The sequence below is a fragment of the Ranitomeya imitator genome, chromosome 6 (genome assembly GCF_032444005.1).
Source record: "Ranitomeya imitator isolate aRanImi1 chromosome 6, aRanImi1.pri, whole genome shotgun sequence".
NCBI lineage: Eukaryota > Metazoa > Chordata > Amphibia > Anura > Dendrobatidae > Ranitomeya > Ranitomeya imitator.
In genome coordinates, this window is record NC_091287.1 from 396295560 (window position 1) to 396314237 (window position 18678).

General features: G+C 44.2%; 1 protein-coding gene across 1 annotated transcript in view; it reads left to right on the forward strand.

Moving 5' to 3' along the window:
• Positions 1-18678, forward strand: part of COLEC12 (collectin subfamily member 12) — a 258654-nt gene that overhangs the window by 175169 nt on the left and 64807 nt on the right. The window contains exon 5 of the mRNA XM_069731164.1: positions 2465-3511. Coding sequence (XP_069587265.1) covers positions 2465-3511 — 1047 coding nt within the window. The remainder of the gene's footprint in view (positions 1-2464; positions 3512-18678) is intronic.

Sequence of the window (18678 nt, forward strand, 5' to 3'; positions counted from 1 at the left end):
AGCAGTGTATTTTATTAGAAGAGTTGTGTCATGAAGCTAATCCTTTTTATATGCCCTATTAGAAAGGAGCTCTTTTCTGTAAGGCAGAACAGAAAGCTGCTGACAGTATCTGCCGTCAAATGGACCCAACCATCTTTTATCGGCTTTCAAATGACACTACATTTCATTCATTTACATACATTACACTCTATGTGACTGCAGACTTGTGAATCTTCACAATGCACGCACTGCACACTGTGAGGATTCTCCAGTGTCAGCACTGGGAACGGCGGTAACGTGACCGCAAGTATACAATATGCATAGTCCCTAGCATAAGCCAACTAGTCTGTTTCCGGCCTCATGGAATACACTTGCATTCAGCTCACACTGAGGATTTACAAGTCTGTAGTCACATAGAGTGACTGCAGACTTGTCGTTTTAGACTGGACAACACCTTTAAGGTTGAAGGTAGACATAAGTCCATTAGGTTCAACCTATAACCTCACATGCTGATCTAGAGGAAGGCAAAAATCCCATATGGTAGATGCAAATTGCCACATATTAGGGGAAAATTTTGTTTCCTGACTCCACTTATGGTCAGACGAATTCCCTGGATCAAAACCATGTCACAGAATCTAACCCTGTAATAGTATATTCATCAAGAAGGGCATCCAGATCCACCTTGAAGAGACTGAAAGATACCATCAGTAGTAACATCAGCTGATCATTTTGTTAGCTTCAATTTAAAAATGGTTGTTTTCATTAAATATTTAAAGCACTTAGTCAATGACCTATATGACCAGTGTTTTCATCTGGGCATCTCAATGATGTGACGCAGTCTTCATCTATTATACAGGAAAAGGATCAATCAGCTCAACTGTCCAGTGCACGACACTAATACTGAGATAGATAAATATATGAAAATAGCCATTACTAATTGTTTTCATAAAATGTTGAATGCTTTATTAAATCATTAAAAAGCATTGGTGGTAGAGACAAGCAGCATAAAATTATGCATAGTGGCACATAAAAAACAAAAAGAAAGGGTACTTCCATCCAATGCATTTCTGACCTATTCAGTGCTTAGACTCAGAAGTTGCCTGAAGAACGTGCACTTTTTTTTTCCTTTTTATGTGCCATTATGCATACATTTTATGCTGATTGTCTCTACTATCTAAGCTTTTAAATTACTCACTAAACTAATATTTAGAATTGAGAGTCCTCAGTGGTTGATACCTTTTAATGGCCAACTGAAAAGATGGTAACAAATTGCAAGCTTTCGAGACTACATACGTCTCTTCATCAGTTAGCCATTAAAAGGTATCAACCACTGAGGACTCTCAATTCTAAATATTTTTCTATCCACTGGCTAACACGGTACCAAGATATATTTCTTTCCTGTCACTAAACTAAAGCATTCAACTTTTTAATAACACAAAGACGAGTGCTGGCTAATTTTGTGGATTTACAGTCTTCAGGTAGTCCTACTGAAAAAAATCTTCAAATTCTCCTTCACATCACATCACAATGGTTCTGAACGTAAGATATGAATTGTTTGGCAGATTTCCTAAAGTGGAAAGCTGGAGTTCATAAGTGGTTAACACAACTCTCTATCAAGTTGCAAGAAAAAAGAAGGGTACACAAAATGTATTTTGTTTTTAAGGTTTACATAACGTTAGCCTTTATTGCCTAGATCCTCAGTTTAGGTCTAAGGACACGACTAAGAAAACTCACAAAGGTTAAGAAGTGTGCCATTTTTTGCCCAAATTTTTTTATGTAAATATACATCCGCCATTCGGCAAAAGTGTTTACCAAGGTCTGATTAGTTGGATAATGTTAGCTTGGAGAATTTTTTTTCATGCTAATTTTGGTGCATATTCTGTCCAAAAATCCATCTGCAAACCATTCTTAAAATGCCTCCCCTTGCTTCCTTGATTAGCAGATTCTGTCATCCAACTCTAGTGGGTAGTGACGTGCAGATTAGCCACCTTGTTAGGCGCTAATCCATGTGCGGACCTGAGGCAGTGTAAACTGTATACTTCCTGTATCCTAGACAGAAACCAGAGAATCAGTCTCAGATTTCTGACTCAGATTTCAGTGCATGTAGGTTTTTTTTCCATATGCAAAAGCCTCTATGTGTACATATCTGGTAGATGTAGCTTTACGTAGATCCATTTTTCTATTTTCCTGATTCAATTTTACATGCAAAGAAAATGCACACAAAAAAACAGCAGCTTTTAGTGCATGCAAAAGCTGTTATGTAACAAACCTATTTTTTGCCAAATTCCTTTATTTTCCATGCATTTTCTTGGATGAGGAAATTTGTCTCTGGAGATTTTTTAAACATGTCATCAGGGTGATTGGAACGCATTTCAGAATGAGTCACTGAAACAAAACCTCAGTTTATGGTAGAAAAGATAAATATATGACAACATGGCCAATTTGAGAGCGTATCACTTCCTAGCATGTGGTATATATTTTGCAGATGATCAAGCTGGAGAAAAGTCAATCAACACTAACACAGAACTCTCCGGTGTGAGATCAGATATCTTAGCCATTCGTCAACAACTACGTGAGATTACAGAAAAAAGTAGCAGAAACAAAGATACCCTGGAGAAACTACAAGAAGCCGATGGCCTTCTAGATGCAAAACAAAGCCAAATGAAAACTGCCTTAGACACTAACTCTCTGATGATCAATGGAGTCAATCAAACACTACAGGTATATAACAGTTACGTTTCCGGTTTACAGCAGGACACCAGCAGTCTGCAGACAAATCTTCAAAGCCAAATGCAGTCAAGCAACATCCTTACTATGAGTATAAGTAACTTAAACTTGACGCAGACTCAGCAAAGGACAGTTATAAGCACTTTGCAGAGGTCTGTTGATGATACGAGCCAAGCTATTCAACGTATCAAGAATGATTTTCAAAGCCTTCAACAAGCTGTTCTTCAAACTCGAAAGGATACTGACTGGTTGAAAGAGAGAGTCCAGAACCTACAAAGCATTGCCACAAATAACTCAGCTCTAGTGAAGGCCAACAATGAGACCATAGAAGAAATGAGTAACCAACTCAACAATCTTGGTATTCAGATCGAAAACATCACTATGACTGCACAATCAAATGAACAAAACCTTAAGGATCTCCAGGATTATCATAAAGAATATGAGAATAGGACAAATATCAAATTCAACTATTTGGAAGAGCGTTTCCAGAAATTTGAAGAAGATATTGTAGGTATTATTACCAATATAAGTTACACTGCTCATCATCTAAGGACGCTAACAAGCAATCTCAATGATGTAAGAACAACTTGCACCGATACGCTGAGTAAGCACACAGAAGATTTAGGTCAGCTGAATAGCTCTATCTCCAATATTCAGCTAGACACATCTTCTCTCAGGGCTCAACAGGATACAATGAGACAAAGGCTAGATAACGAAGTAGCCAATTTATCAATTATCATGGAAGAGATGAAGTTGGTTGATTCAAAGCATGGACAACTCATAAGGAACTTCACCATATTGCAAGGTAGGATATGGTTTACTTAAACATATATTTTTTACTTAACCTATATAAATTTATGATTATTGGCTTTTAGTTAAAAAAAAATGATGAAATAGTTTTCACTTTTAGAGCTTTTTAGCGTGTTTTTGAATATTCAATTTATCAATGCAGTAAATATATTGAGAACATATACAGTAAGCAGCTGGTGAAGAAATAACTGTAAGCTATAGTTTAACTGTTCCATAGTGTCATCTTTAACCCCTTCATGACCCAGCCTATTTTGACCTTAAAGACCTTGCCGTTTTTTGCAATTCTGACCAGTGTCCCTTTATGAGGTAATAACTTAGCAACGCTTCAACGGATCCTAGCGGTTCTGAGATTGTTTTTTCGTGACATATTGGGCTTCATGTTAGTGGTAAATTTAGGTCAATAAATTCTGCATTTATTTGTGATAAAAATGGAAATTTGGCGAAAATTCTGAAAATTTCGCGATTTTCACATTTTGAATTTTTATTCTGCTAAACCAGAGAGTTATGTGACACAAAATAGTTAATAAATAACATTTCCCACATGTATACTTTACATCAGCACAATTTTGGAAACAACATTTTTTTTTGCTAGGAAGTTATAAGGGTTAAAATTTGACCAGCGATTTCTCATTTTTACAACGAAATTTACAAAACCATTTTTTTTAGGGACCACCTCACATTTGAAGTCAGTTTGAGGGGTCTATATGGCTGAAAATACCCAAAAGTGACACCATTCTAAAAACTGCACCCCTCAAGGTACTCAAAACCACATTCAAGAAGTTTATTAACCCTTCAGGTACTTCACAGCAGCAGAAGCAACATGGAAGGAAAAAATGAACATTTAACTTTTTAGTCACAAAAATTATCTTTTAGCAACAATTTTTTATTTTCCCAATGGTAAAAGGAGAAACTGAACCACGAAAGTTGTTGTCCAATTTGTCCTGAGTACGCTGATACCTCATATGTGGGGGTAAACCACTGTTTGGGCGCACGGCAGGGCTTGGAAGGGAAGGAGCGCCATTTGACTTTTTGAATGAAAAATTGGCTCCACTCTTTAGCAGACACCATGTCACGTTTGGAGAGCCCCCGCGTGCCTAAAAATTGGAGCTCCCCCACAAGTGACCACATTTTGGAAACTAGACGCCCCAAGGAACTTATCTAGATGCATAGTGAGCACTTTGAACCCCCAGGTGCTTCACAAATTGATCTGTAAAAATGAAAAACTACTTTTTTTTCACAAAAAAATTCTTTTAGCCTCAATTTTTTCATTTTCACATGGGCAACAGGATAAAATGGATCCTAAAATTTGTTGGGCAATTTCTCCTGAGTACACCAATACCTCACATGTGGGGGTAAACCACTGTTTGGGCACATGGTAAAGCTCGGAAGGGAAGGAGCGCCATTTGACTTTTTGAATGAAAAATTATCTCCATCGTTAGCGGACACCATGTCGCGTTTGTAGAGCCCCTGTGTCCCTAAACTTTGGCGCTCCCCCACAAGTGACCCCATTTTGGAAACTAGACCCCCCAAGGAACTTATCTAGATGCCTAGTGAGCACTTTAAACCCTCAGGTGCTTCACAAATTGATCTGTAAAAATGAAAAAGTACTTTTTTTTCACAAAAAAATTCTTTTCGCCTCAATTTTTTCATTTTCACATGGGCAATAGGATAAAATGGATCATAAAATTTGTTGGGCAATTTCTCCCGAGTACGCCGATACCTCATATGTGGGGGTAAACCACTGTTTGGGCACACGGCAGGGCTCGGAAGGGAAGGCGCGCCATTTGACTATTTGAATGGAAAATTAGCTCCAATTGTTAGCGGACACCAAGTCGCGTTTGGAGAGCCCCTGTGTGCCTAAACATTGGAGCTCCCCCACATGTGACCCCATTTTGGAAACGAGACCCCCCAAGGAACTTATCTAGATGCATATTGAGCACTTTAAACCCCCAGGTGCTTCACAGAAGTTTATAACGTAGAGCCATGAAAATAAAAAATAATTTTTCTTTCCTCAAAAATTATTTTTTAGCATGGAATTTCCTATTTTGCCAAGGGTAATAGGAGAAATTGGACCCCAAATGTTGTTGTCCAGTTTGTCCTGAGTACGCTGATACCCTATATGTGGGAGTAAACCACTGTTTTGGCGCACGGCAGGGCTCGGAAGGGAAGGCACGCCATTTGGCTTTTTAAATGGAAAATTAGCTCCAATCATTAGCAGACACCATGTCACGTTTTGAGAGCCCCTGTGTGCCTAAACATTGGAGATCCCCCACAAATGACCCCATTTTGGAAACTAGACCCCCAAAGGAACTAATCTAGATGTGTGGTGAGGACTTTGAACCCCCAAGTGCTTCACAGAAGTTTATAACGCAGAGCCATGAAAATAAAAAAAAAAAATTATTTTCTCAAAAATGATCTTTTAGCCTGCAATTTTTTATTTTCCCAAGGGTAACAGGAGAAATTTGACCCCAAAAATTGTTTTCCAGTTTCTCCTGAGTACGCTGATACCCCATATGTGGGGGTAAACCACTGTTTGGGCACATGCCAGGGCTCGGAAGTGAAGTAGTGACGTTTTGAATTGCAGACTTTGATGGAATGCTCTGTGGGCGTCACGTTGCGTTTGCAGAGCCCCTGATGTGGCTAAACAGTAGAACCCCCCCACAAGTGACCCCATTTTGGAAACTAGACCCCAAAAGGAACTTATCTAGATGTGTGGTGAGCACTTTGAACCCCCAAGTGCTTCACAGAAGTTTATAATGCAGAGCCGTGAAAATAATAAATAAGTTTTCTTTCCTCAAAAATAATTATTTAGCCCAGAATTTTTTATTTTCCCAAGGGTTACAGGAGAAATTGGACCCCAAAAGTTGTTGTCCAGTTTCTCCTGAGTACGCTGATACCCCATGTGTGGGGGTAAACCACTGTTTGGGCACACGTCGGGGCTCAGAAGGGAAGTAGTGACTTTTGAAATGCAGACTTTGATGGAATGGTCTGCGGACGTCACATTGCGTTTGCAGAGCCCCTGATGTGGCTAAACAGTAGAAACCCCCCCAAAAGTGACCCCATTTTAGAAACTAGACCCCCCAAGGAACTTATCTAGATATGTGGTGAGCACTTTGAACCCCTAAGTGCTTCACAGACGTTTACAACGCAGAGCCGTGAAAATAAAAAATCATTTTTCTTTCCTCAAAAATGATGTTTTAGCAAGCATTTTTTTATTTTCACAAGGGTAACAGGAGAATTTGGACCCCAGTAATTGTTGCGCAGTTTATCCTGAGTATGCTGGTACCCCATATGTGGGGGTAAACCACTGTTTGGGCACACGTCGGGGCTCGGAATTGAGCGAGCACCATTTGACTTTTTGAATACAAGATTGGCTGGAATCAATGGTGGCGCCATGTTGCGTTTGGAGACCCCTGATATGCCTAAACAGTGGTAACCCCTCAATTCTACCTCCAACACTAACCCCAACACACCCCTAACCCTAATCCCAACTGTAGCCATAACCCTAATCACAACCCTAACCCCAACACACCCCTAACCACAACCCTAACCCCAACACACCCCTAACCCTAACCACAACCCTAATTCCAACCCTAACCCTAAGGCTATGTGCCCACGTTGCGGATTCGTGTGAGATTTTTCAGCATCATTTTTGAAAAATCCGTGGGTAAAAGGCACTGGATTTTACCTGCGGATTTTCCGCGGATTTCCAGTGTTTTTTGTGCGGATTTCACCTGCGGATTCCTATTGAGGAACAGGTGTAAAACGCTGCGGAATCCGCACAAAGAATTGACATGCTGCGGAAAATACAACGCAGCGTTTCCGCGCGGTATTTTCCGCACCATGGGCACAGCGGATTTGGTTTTCCATAGGTTTACATGGAACTGTAAACCTGATGGAACACTGCTGCGGATCCGCAGCCAAATCCGCACCATGTGCACATAGCCTAATTCTAAAGGTATGTGCACACGCTGCGGAAAACGCTGCGGATCCGCAGCAGTTTCCCATGAGTTTACAGTTCAATGTAAACCTATGGGAAACAAAAATCGCTGTACACATGCTGCAGAAAAACTGCACGAAAACGCAGCGGTTTACATTCCGCAGCATGTCACTTCTTTCTGCGGATTCCGCGGCGGTTTTACAACTGCTCCAATAGAAAATCGCAGTTGTAAAACCGCAGTGAAATGCGCAGAAAAAACGCGGTAAATCCGCCATAAATCCACAGCGGTTTAGCACTGCGGATTTATCAAATCCGCAGCGGAAAAATCCGCAGAGGACCAGAATACATGTGCACATACCGAAACCCTAACCCTACCCCTAACCCTACCCCTAACCCTACCCCTACTCCTACCCCTAACCCTACCCCTACCTATAACCCTACCCCTAACCCTAGCCCTAACCCGAACCCTAACCCTAACCCTACCCCTAACCCTAACCCTACCCCTAACCCTAACCCTATTCTAACATTAGTGGCAGAAAAAAAAATTTCTTTATTTTTTTTATTGTCCCTACCTATGGGGGTGACAAAGGGGGGGGTCATTTATTATTTTTTTTATTTTGATCACTGTGATAGATTATATCTCAGTGATCAAAATGCACTTTGGAACGAATCTGCCGGCCGGCAGATTCGGCGGGCGCACTGCGCATGCGCCCGCCATTTTGGAAGATGGCGGCGCCCAGGGAGAAGACGGACGGACCCCGGCAGGATCGGTAAGTATGATGGGGTGGGGGGGTGAGCACGGGGGGGGGAATCGGAGCATGGGGGGGTGGATCGGAGCGCGGGGGTGGAACGGAGCATGGGGGGGTGGAACGGAGCACGGGGGGGTTGAACGGAGCACGGGGGGTGGAACGGAGCACGGGGGGTGGATCGGAGTGCGGGGGGGTGATTGGAGCACGGGGGGGTGATTGGAGCACGGGGGTGAGCGGACAAGAGCACGGGGGAGCGGAGCACAGGACGGAGGGGAACGGGCCACAGATCGGAGGGCTGGGGGGGCAATCGGTGTGGTGGGGTGGGGGCACATAAGTGTTTCCAGCCATGGCCGATGATATTGCAGCATCGGCCATGACTGGATTGTAATATTTCACCAGTTTTAATAGGTGAAATATTACAAATCGCTCTGATTGGCAGTTTCACTTTCAACAGCCAATCAGAGCGATCGTAGCCACGGAGGGGTGAAGCCACCCCTCCTGGGCTAAACTACCACTCCCCCTGTCCCTGCAGATCGGGTGAAATGGGAGTTAACCCTTTTACCCGATCTGCAGGGACGCGATCTTTCCATGACGCCACATAGGCGTCATGGGTCGGATTGGCACCGACTTTCATGACGCCTACGTGGCGTCATGGGTCGGGAAGGGGTTAAATGAAGGACAAGTCTGAAAGTGAATCTATAACTCTATCACTGGTGGTCCTTTAGTTTCGAAGAATGTTAGCATAAATAGAAATGTAAATGACAGAATTTTTAATTTAATGTGTTGACTTTGTCGGATAAACCGCAAGGTTCAGTTCTAGGGCCCCTGCTCTTCTCCATTTACACTTTTGACCTGGGACAGCTCATAGAATCTCACGGTTTTCAGTATCATCTCTATGCTGATGACAAACAGATCTACATCTCTGGACAGATATCACCACCCTACTAACCAGAATCCCTCAATGTCTATCCGCTATTTCATCCTTCTTCTCCGCTAGATTTCTAAAACTTAACATGGACAAAACAGAATTCATTGTCTTTCTCCCATCTCACGCGACCCCCCCAACAAACCTATCCATTACAGTAAATGGCTGCCCACTCTCCCCAGTCCCACAAGCTCGCTGTCTCGGGGTAATCCTTGACACTGATCTCTCCTTCAAACCGCATATCCAAGCCCTTTCCACTTCCTGCCGCCTTCAACTCAAAAATATTTCACGGATCCGTACATTCCTAAACCAAGAATCTGCAAAAACCCTAGTCCATGCCCTCATCATCTCCCGCCTCGACTACTGTAACCTCCTGCTCTGTGGCCTCCCCTCTAACACTCTCACACCCCTCCAATCTATTCTAAACTCTGCTGCCCGACTAATCCACCTGTCTCCCCCGCTATTCCCTGGCCTCTCCCCTCTGTCAATCCCTTCACTGGCTCCCCATTACCCAGAGACTCCAGTACCAAACCCTAACCATGACATACAAAGCCATCCACAACCTGTCTCCTCCATACATCTGTGACCTCGTCTCCCGTTACTTTCCTGCACTCAACCTCCGATCCTCACAAGATCTCCTTCTCTACTCCCCTCTTATCTCCTCTTCCCACAATCGCATACAAGATTTCTCTCGCAAATCACTCCTACTCTGGAACTCTCTACCACAACATATCAGACTCTCACCTACCATCGAAACCTTCAAAAAGAACCTGAAGACCTACCTCTTCCGGCAAGCCTACAACCTGCAGTAACCACCAATCGACCAAACCACTGCACAAGCAGCTCTATCCTCACCTACTGTATCCTCACCCATCCCTTGTAGATTGTGAGCCCTCGCGAGCAGGGTCCTCTCTCCTCCTGTACCAGTTGTGACTTGTATTGTTCAAGATTATTGTACCTGTTTTTATTATGTATACCCCTCCTCACTAGGGTTGAGCGAAACGGATCGTTCATTTTCAAAAGTCGCCGACTTTTGGCAAAGTCGGGTTTCATGAAACCCGACCCGACCCCTGTGCGGGGTCGGCCATGCGGTACGCGACTTTCGCGCCAAAGTCGCGTTTCAATGACGCGAAAAGCGCCATTTCTCAGCCAATGAAGGTGGACGCAGAGTGTGGGCAGCGTGATGACATAGGTCCTGGTCCCCACCATCTTAGAGAAGGGCATTGCAGTGATTGGCTTGCTGTCTGCGGCGTCACAGGGGCTATAAAGGGGCGTTCCCGCCGACCGCCATCTTACTGCTGCTGATCTGAGCCTAGGGAGAGATTGCTGCCGCTTCTTCAGAAGCAGGGATAGTGTTAGGCAGGGTCCATTAACCACCAAACTGCTTGTGCTGTAGCGATTTCCACTGTCCAACACCACCTTTGTTTGCAGGGACAGTGGAAGCTACATTTTTTTTTTCCTCAGCGCTGTAGCTCATTGGGCTGCCCTAGAAGGCTCCCTGATAGCTGCATTGCTGTGTGTACGCCGCTGTGCAAACCAACTGCTTTTTTCAAAGCACAAATCCTGTTGTTCCTTCCTTTCTGCACAGCTATCTTGATTGTTTGTCCACACTTTTTATTTAATTTGTGCAGCAGTCCACTCCTTATTGCTGCCTGCCATACCTGGCTGAGATTACTGCAGGGAGATAGTAATTGTAGGACAGTCCCTGTGTTTTGTTTTTCTTTGTTTTTTTTAATTCTCCCTAAAAAAAAAAGCTGTGGGAGATTAAGATTGGCATTTCTGCTCGAGTGCCATCCCTGTGTGTGCCATCTCACATAGTGGGCCATAGAAAGCCTAATTTTTTTTTCTGTTTTTTTTTTTTGTGGGGTTTCTAAATTCTCCCTGAAAAAAAAAAACAGTGGGAGATTAATATTGGCCTTTGGGCTTGTGTGCCAGTCCTGAGCGTGCCATCTCTCTCTCAAATAGTGGGCCATAGAAAGCCTATTTATTTTTTTTTAATGGTTTTATAAATTCTCCCTGAAAAAAAAAAAAACAGTGGGAGATTAATATTGCCCTTTGGGCTTGTGTGCCAGTCCTGAGCGTGCCATCTCTCTGTCAAATAGTGGGCCATTGAAAGCCTATTTTTTTTTTTATTGGTTTTATAAATACTCCCTGAAAAAAATAAAAACAGTGGGAGATTAACCCCTTTACCCCCAAGGGTGGTTTGCACGTCAATGACCAGGCCAATTTTTACAATTCTGACCACTGTCCCTTTATGAGGTTATAACTCCGAAACGCTTCAACGGATCCTGGTGATTCTGACATTGTTTTCTCGTGACATATTGTACTTCATGATAGTGGTAAAATTTCTTTGATAGTACCTGCGTTTATTTGTGAAAAAAATGGAAATTTGGCGAAAATTTTGAAAATTTCGCAATTTTCAAACTTTGAATTTTTATGCAATTAAATCACAGAGATATGTCACACAAAATACTTAATAAGTAACATTTCCCACATGTCTCCTTTACATCAGCATAATTTTGGAACAAATTTTTTTTTTTTGTTAGGGAGTTATAAGGGTTAACAGTTGACCAGCAATTTCTCATTTTTACAACACCATTTTTTTTAGGGACCACGTCTCATTTGAAGTCATTTTGAGGGGTCTATATGATAGAAAATGCCCAAGTGTCACACCATTCTAAAAACTGCACCCCTCAAGGTGCTCAAAACCACATTCAAAAAGTTTATTAACCCTTCAGGTGTTTAATAGGAATTTTTGGAATGTTTAAATAAAAATGAACATTTAACTTTTTTACACAAAAAATTTACTTCAGCTCCAATTTGTTTTATTTTACCAAGGGTAACAGGAGAAATTGGACCCAAAAAGTTGTTGTCCAATTTGTCCTGAGTACGCTGATACCCCATATGTGGCAGTAAACCACTGTTTGGGCGCATGGGAGAGCTCGGAAGGGAAGGAGCGCTATTTGACTTTTCAATGCAAAATTGACAGGAATTGAGATGGGACGCCATGTTGCGTTTGGAGAGCCACTGATGTGCCTAAACATTGAAACCCCCCACAAGTGACACCATTTTGGAAAGTAGACCCCCTAAGGAACTTATCTGGATGTGTGGTGAGCACTTTGACCCACCAAGTGCTTCACAGAAGTTTATAATGCAGAACCGTAAAAATAAAAAATCATATTTTTTCACAAAAATTATATTATTGCCCCCAATTTTTTATTTTTCCAAGGGTAAGAGAAGAAATTGGACCTCAAAAGTTGTTGTCCAATTTGTCCTGAGTACGCTGATACCCCATATGTGGCAGTAAACCACTGTTTGGGCGCATGGGAGAGCTCGGAAGGGAAGGAGCGCAGTTTGACTTTTCAATGCAAAATTGACAGAAATTGAGATGGGACGCCATGTTGCGTTTGGAGAGCCACTGATGTGCCTAAACATTGAAACCCCCCACAAGTGACACCATTTTGGAAAGTAGACCCCCTAAGGAACTTATCTAGAGGTGTGGTGAGCACTTTGACCCACCAAGTGCTTCACAGAAGTTTATAATGCAGAACCGTAAAAATAAAAAATCATATTTTTTCACAAAAATTATATTTTTGCCCCCAATTTTTTATTTTTCCAAGGGTAAGAGAAGAAATTGGACCTCAAAAGTTGTTGTCCAATTTGTCCCGAGTACGCTGATACCCCATATGTGGCAGTAAACCACTGTTTGGGCGCATGGGAGAGCTCGGAAGGGAAGGAGCGCCGTTTGACTTTTCAATGCAAAATTGACAGGAATTGAGATGGGACGCCATGTTGCGTTTGGAGAGCCACTGATGTGCCTAAACATTGAAACCCCCCACAAGTGACACCATTTTGGAAAGTAGACCCCCTAAGGAACTTATCTGGATGTGTGGTGAGCACTTTGACCCACCAAGGGCTTCACAGAAGTTTATAATGCAGAGCCATAAAAATAAAACAAAATTTTTTTCCCACAAAAATTATTTTTTAGCCCCCAGTTTTGTATTTTCCCTAGGGTAACAGGAGAAATTGGACCCCAAAAGTTGTTGTCCAATTTGTCCTGAGTACGCTGATACCCCATATGTGGGGGGGAACCACCGTTTGGGCGCATGGGAGGGTTCAGAAGGGAAGGAGCGCCATTTGGAATGCAGACTTAGATGGAATGGTCTGCAGGCGTCACATTGCGTTTGCAGAGCCCCTAATGTACCTAAACAGTAAAAAACCCCCACAAGTGACACCATTTTGGAAAGTAGACCCCCTAAGGAACTCATCTTGATGTGTTGAGAGCTTTGAACCCCCAAGTATTTCACTACAGTTTATAACGCAGAGCCATGCAAATAAAAAAAATTTTTTTTTTCCACAAAAATTATATTTTAGCCCCCAGTTTTGTATTTTTCCAAGGTTAGCAGGAGAAATTGGACCCTAAATGTTGTTGTCCAATTTGTCCTGAGTACGCTGATACCCGATATGTGGGGGGGAACCACCGTTTGGGCGCATGGGAGGGCTCGGAAAGGAAGGAGCATCATTTGGAATGCAGACTTAGATGGATTGGTCTGCAGGCGTCACATTGCGTTTGCAGAGCCCCTAATGTACCTAAACAGTAGAAACCCCCCACAAGTGACCCCATATTGGAAACTAGACCCCTCAATGAACTTATCTAGATGTGTTGTGAGAACTTTGAACCCCCAAGTGTTTCACTACAGTTTATAACGCAGAGCCGTGAAAATAAAAAATCTTTTTGTTTTCCCACAAAAATTATTTTTTAGCCCCCAGTTTTGTATTTTCCCAAGGGTATCAGGAGAATTTGGTCCACAAAAGTTGTTGTCCAATTTGTCCTGAGTACGCTGATACCCCATATGTTGGGGTAAACCCCTGTTTGGGCACACAGGAGAGCTCGGAAGGGAAGGAGCACTGTTTTACTTTTTCAACGCAGAATTGGCTGGAATTGAGATCGGACGCCATGTCGTGTTTGGAGAGCCCCTGATGTGCCGAAACAGTGGAAACCCCCCAATTATAACTGAAACCCTAATCTAAACACACCCCTAACCCTAATTCCAACGGTAACCCTAACCACACCTCTAACCCTGACACACCCCTAACCCTAATCCCAACCCTATTCCCAACTGTAAATGTAATCTAAACCCTAACCCTAACTTTAGCCCCAACCCTAACTGTAGCCCCAACCCTAACCCTAGCCCTAACCCTAGCCCTAACCCTAGCCCTAACCCTAACCCTAGCCCTAACCCTAGCCCTAACCCTAGCCCTAACCCTAGCCCTAACCCTAACCCTAGCCCTAACCCTAGCCCTAACCCTAGCCCTAGCCCTAACCCTAGCCCTAACCCTAGCCCTAACCCTAACCCTAGCCCTAGCCCTAACCCTAGCCCTAGCCCTAACCCTAGCCCTAACCCTAGCCCTAACCCTAACCCTAGCCCTAACCCTAGCCCTAATGGGAAAATGGAAATAAATACATTTTTTTTTATTTTTCCCTAACTAAGGGGGTGATGAAGGGGGGTTTGATTTACTTTTATAGCGAGTTTTTTAGCGGATTTTTATGATTGGCAGCCGTCACACACTGAAAGACCCTTTTTATTGCAAAAAATATTTTTTGCAATACCACATTTTGAGAGCTATAATTTTTCCATATTTTGGTCCACAGAGTCATGTGAGGTCTTGTTTTTTGCGGGACGAGTTGACGTTTTTATTGAAAACATTTTTGGGCACGTGACATTTTTTGATCGCTTTTTATTCCGATTTTTGTGAGGAAGAATGACCAAAAGCCAGCTATTCATGAATTTCTATTGGGGGAGGCGTTTATACCGTTCCGCGTTTGGTAAAATTGATAAATCAGTTTTATTCTTCGGGTCAGTACGATTACAGCGATACCTCATTTATATCTTTTTTTATGGTTTGGCGCTTTTATACGATAAAAACTATTTTACAGAAAAAATAATTATTTTTGCATCGCTTTATTCTCAGGACTATAACTTTTTTATTTTTTTGCTGATGATGCTGTATGGCGGCTCTTTTTTTGCGGGACAATATGACGCTTTCAGCGGTACCATGGTTATTTATATCTGTCCTTTTGATCGCGTGTTATTCCACTTTTTGGTCAGCGGTATGATAATAAAGCGTTGTTTTTTGCCTCGTTTTTTTTTTTTTTTTCCTACGGTGTTTACTGAAGGGGTTAACTAGTGGGACAGTTTTATAGGTCGGGTCGTTACGGACGCGGCGATACTAAATATGTGTACTTTTATTGTTTTTTTTTTTATTTAGATGAAGAAATGTATTTATGGGAATAATATTTTTTTTTTTTTTTCATTATTTTGGAATATTTTTTTTTATTTTTTTTACACATTTGGAAATTTTTTTTTTTACTTTTTTACTTTGTCCCAGGGGGGGACATCACAGATCAGTGATCTGACAGTTTGCACAGCACTCTGTCAGATCACTGATCTGACATGCAGCGCTGCAGGCTTCACAGTGCCTGCTCTGAGCAGGCTCTGTGAAGCCACCTCCCTCCCTGCAGGACCCGGATCCGCGGCCATCTTGGATCCGGGGCTGGAGGGAGCAGGGAGGGAGGTGAGACCCTCTCAGCAACGCGATCACATCGCGTTGCTCCGGGGGTCTCAGGGAAGCCCGCAGGGAGCCCCCTCCCTGCGCGGTGCTTCCCTGCACCGCCGGCACATCGCGATCATCTTTGATCGCGGTGTGCCAGGGGTTAATGTGCCGGGGGCGGTCCGTGACCGCTCCTGGCACATAGTGCCGGATGTCAGCTGCGATAAGCAGCTGACACCCGGCCGCGATCGGCCGCGCTCCCCCCGTGAGCGCGGCCGATCGGCTATGACGTACTATCCCGTCCAGGGTCAGATAAGCCCAGGGCACCTCGACGGGATAGTACGTCTAAGGTCACAGAGGGGTTAATATTGCCCTTTGGGCTTGTGTGCCAGTCCTGAGCGTGCCATCTCTCTCTCAAATAGTGGGCCATAGAAAGCCTATTTATTTTTTTTTCATTGGTTTTATAAATTCTCCCTGAAAAAAATAAAAACAGTGGGAGATTAATATTGCCCTTTGGGCTTGTGTGCCAGTCCTGAGCGTGCCATCTCTCTCTCAAATAGTGGCCCATAGAAAGCCTATTTATTATTTTTTCATTGGTTTTATAAATTCTCCCTGAAAAAAAAAAAACAGTGGGAGATTAACCCCTTCCCGACCCATGACGCCACGTAGGCGTCATGAAAGTCGGTGCCAATCCGACCCATGACGCCTATGTGGCGTCATGGAAAGATCGCGTCCCTGCAGGCCGGGTGAAAGGGTTAACTCCCATTTTACCCGATCTGCAGGGACAGGGGGAGTGGTAGTTTAGCCCAGGGGGGGTGGCTTCACCCCCTCATGGCTACGATCGCTCTGATTGGCTGTTGAAAGTGAAACTGCCAATCAGAGCGATTTGTAATATTTCACCTATTATAACGGGTGAAATATTACAATCCAGCCATGGCCGATGCTGCAATATCATCGGCCATGGCTGGAAATACTAATGTGCCCCCACCCCACCGATCGCCCCCCCAGCCCCCCGATCTGGCCGGTACACTGCTCCGGCTTCCCTCAGTACAGGGCTCCGCTCCCCCCCGTGCTCTTGTCCGCTCCCCCCGTGCTCCAATCACCCCCCCGTGCTCCAATCACCTCCCCTGCACTCCGATCCACCCCCCCGGTGCTCCGTTCCACCCCCCCGTGCTCCATTCCAGCCCCCCCGTGCTCCGTTCCACGCCCCCGTGCTCCGTTCCACCCCTCCCGCGCTCCGATTCCCCCCCCCCCCCGTGCTCCGATCCCCCCCCCCGTGGTCCCCCCCCACCCCATCATACTTACCGATCCAGCCGGGGTCCCGTCCGTCTTCTCCCTGGGCGCCGCCATCTTCCAAAATGGCGGGCGCATGCGCAGTGCGCCCGCCGAATCTGCCGGCCGGCAGATTCGTTCCAAAGTGCATTTTGATCACTGAGATATTATCTATCTCAGTGATCAAAATAAAAAAAATAATAAATGACCCCCCCCCCCTTTGTCACCCCCATAGGTAGGGACAATAAAAAAAATAAAGAAATTTTTTTTTTCCACTAATGTTAGAATAGGGTTAGGGGTAGGGTTAGGGGTACGGTTAGGGTTAGGGGTAGGGTTAGGGGTAGGGTTAGGGCTAGGGTTAGGGTTAGGGTTAGGGCTAGGGTTAGGGCTAGGGTTAGGGTTAGGGGTAGGGTTAGGGCTAGGGTTAGGGTTTCGGTATGTGCACACGTATTCTGGTCCTCTGCGGATTTTTCCGCTGCGGATTTGATAAATCCGCAGTGCTAAACCGCTGCGGATTTATGGCGGATTTACCGCGTTTTTTCTGCGCATTTCACTGCGGTTTTACAACTGCGATTTTCTATTGGAGCAGTTGTAAAACCGCTGTGGAATCCGCACAAAGAAGTGACATGCTGCGGAATGTAAACCGCTGCGTTTCCGTGCAGTTTTTCCGCAGCATGTGTACAGCGATTTTTGTTTCCCGTAGGTTTACATTGAACTGTAAACTCATGGGAAACTGCTGCGGATCCGCAGCGTTTTCCGCAGCGTGTGCACATAGCCTAATTCTAAAGGTATGTGCAATGTGCACACGGTGCGGATTTGGCTGCGGATCCGCAGTGGATTGGCCGCTGCGGATTCGCAGCAGTGTTCCATCAGGTTTACAGTACCATGTAAACATATGAAAAACCAAATCCGCTGTGCCCATGGTGCGGAAAATACCGCGCGGAAACGCTGCGTTGTATTTTCCGCAGCATGTCAATTCTTTGTGCGGATTCCGCAGCGTTTTACACCTGTTCCTCAATAGGAATCCACAGGTGAAATCCGCACAAAAACACTGGAAATCCGCGGAAAATCCGCAGGTAAAACGCAGTGCCTTTTACCCGCGGATTTTTCAAAAATGGTGCGGAAATATCTCACACGAATCCGGAACGTGGGCACATAGCCTTAGGGTTAGGGTTGGAATTAGGGTTGTGGTTAGGGTTGGAATTAGGGTTGTGGCTACAGTTGGGATTAGGGTTAGGGGTGTGGGGGGGTTAGTGTTGGAGTTAGAATTGAGGGGTTACCACTGTTTAGGCACATCAGGGGTCTCCAAACGCAACATGGCGCCACCATTGATTCCAGCCAATCTCGTATTCAAAAAGTCAAATGGTGCTCCCTCACTTCCGAGCCCTGACGTGTGCCCAAACAGTGGTTTACCCCCACATATGGGGTACCAGCATACTCAGGACAAACTGCGCAACAATTACTGGGGTCCAATTTCTCCTGTTACCCTTGTGAATCTAAAAAAATGCTTGCTAAAGCATAATTTTTGAGGAAAGAAAAATGATTTTTTATTTTCACGGCTCTGCGTTGTAAACGTCTGTGAAGCACTTGGGGGTTCAAAGTGCTCACCACATATCTAGATAAGTTCCTTGGGGGGTCTAGTTTCTAAAATGGGGTCACTTGTGGGGGTTTCTACTGTTTAGGCACATCAGGGGCTCTGCAAACGCAACGTGACACCCGCAGAC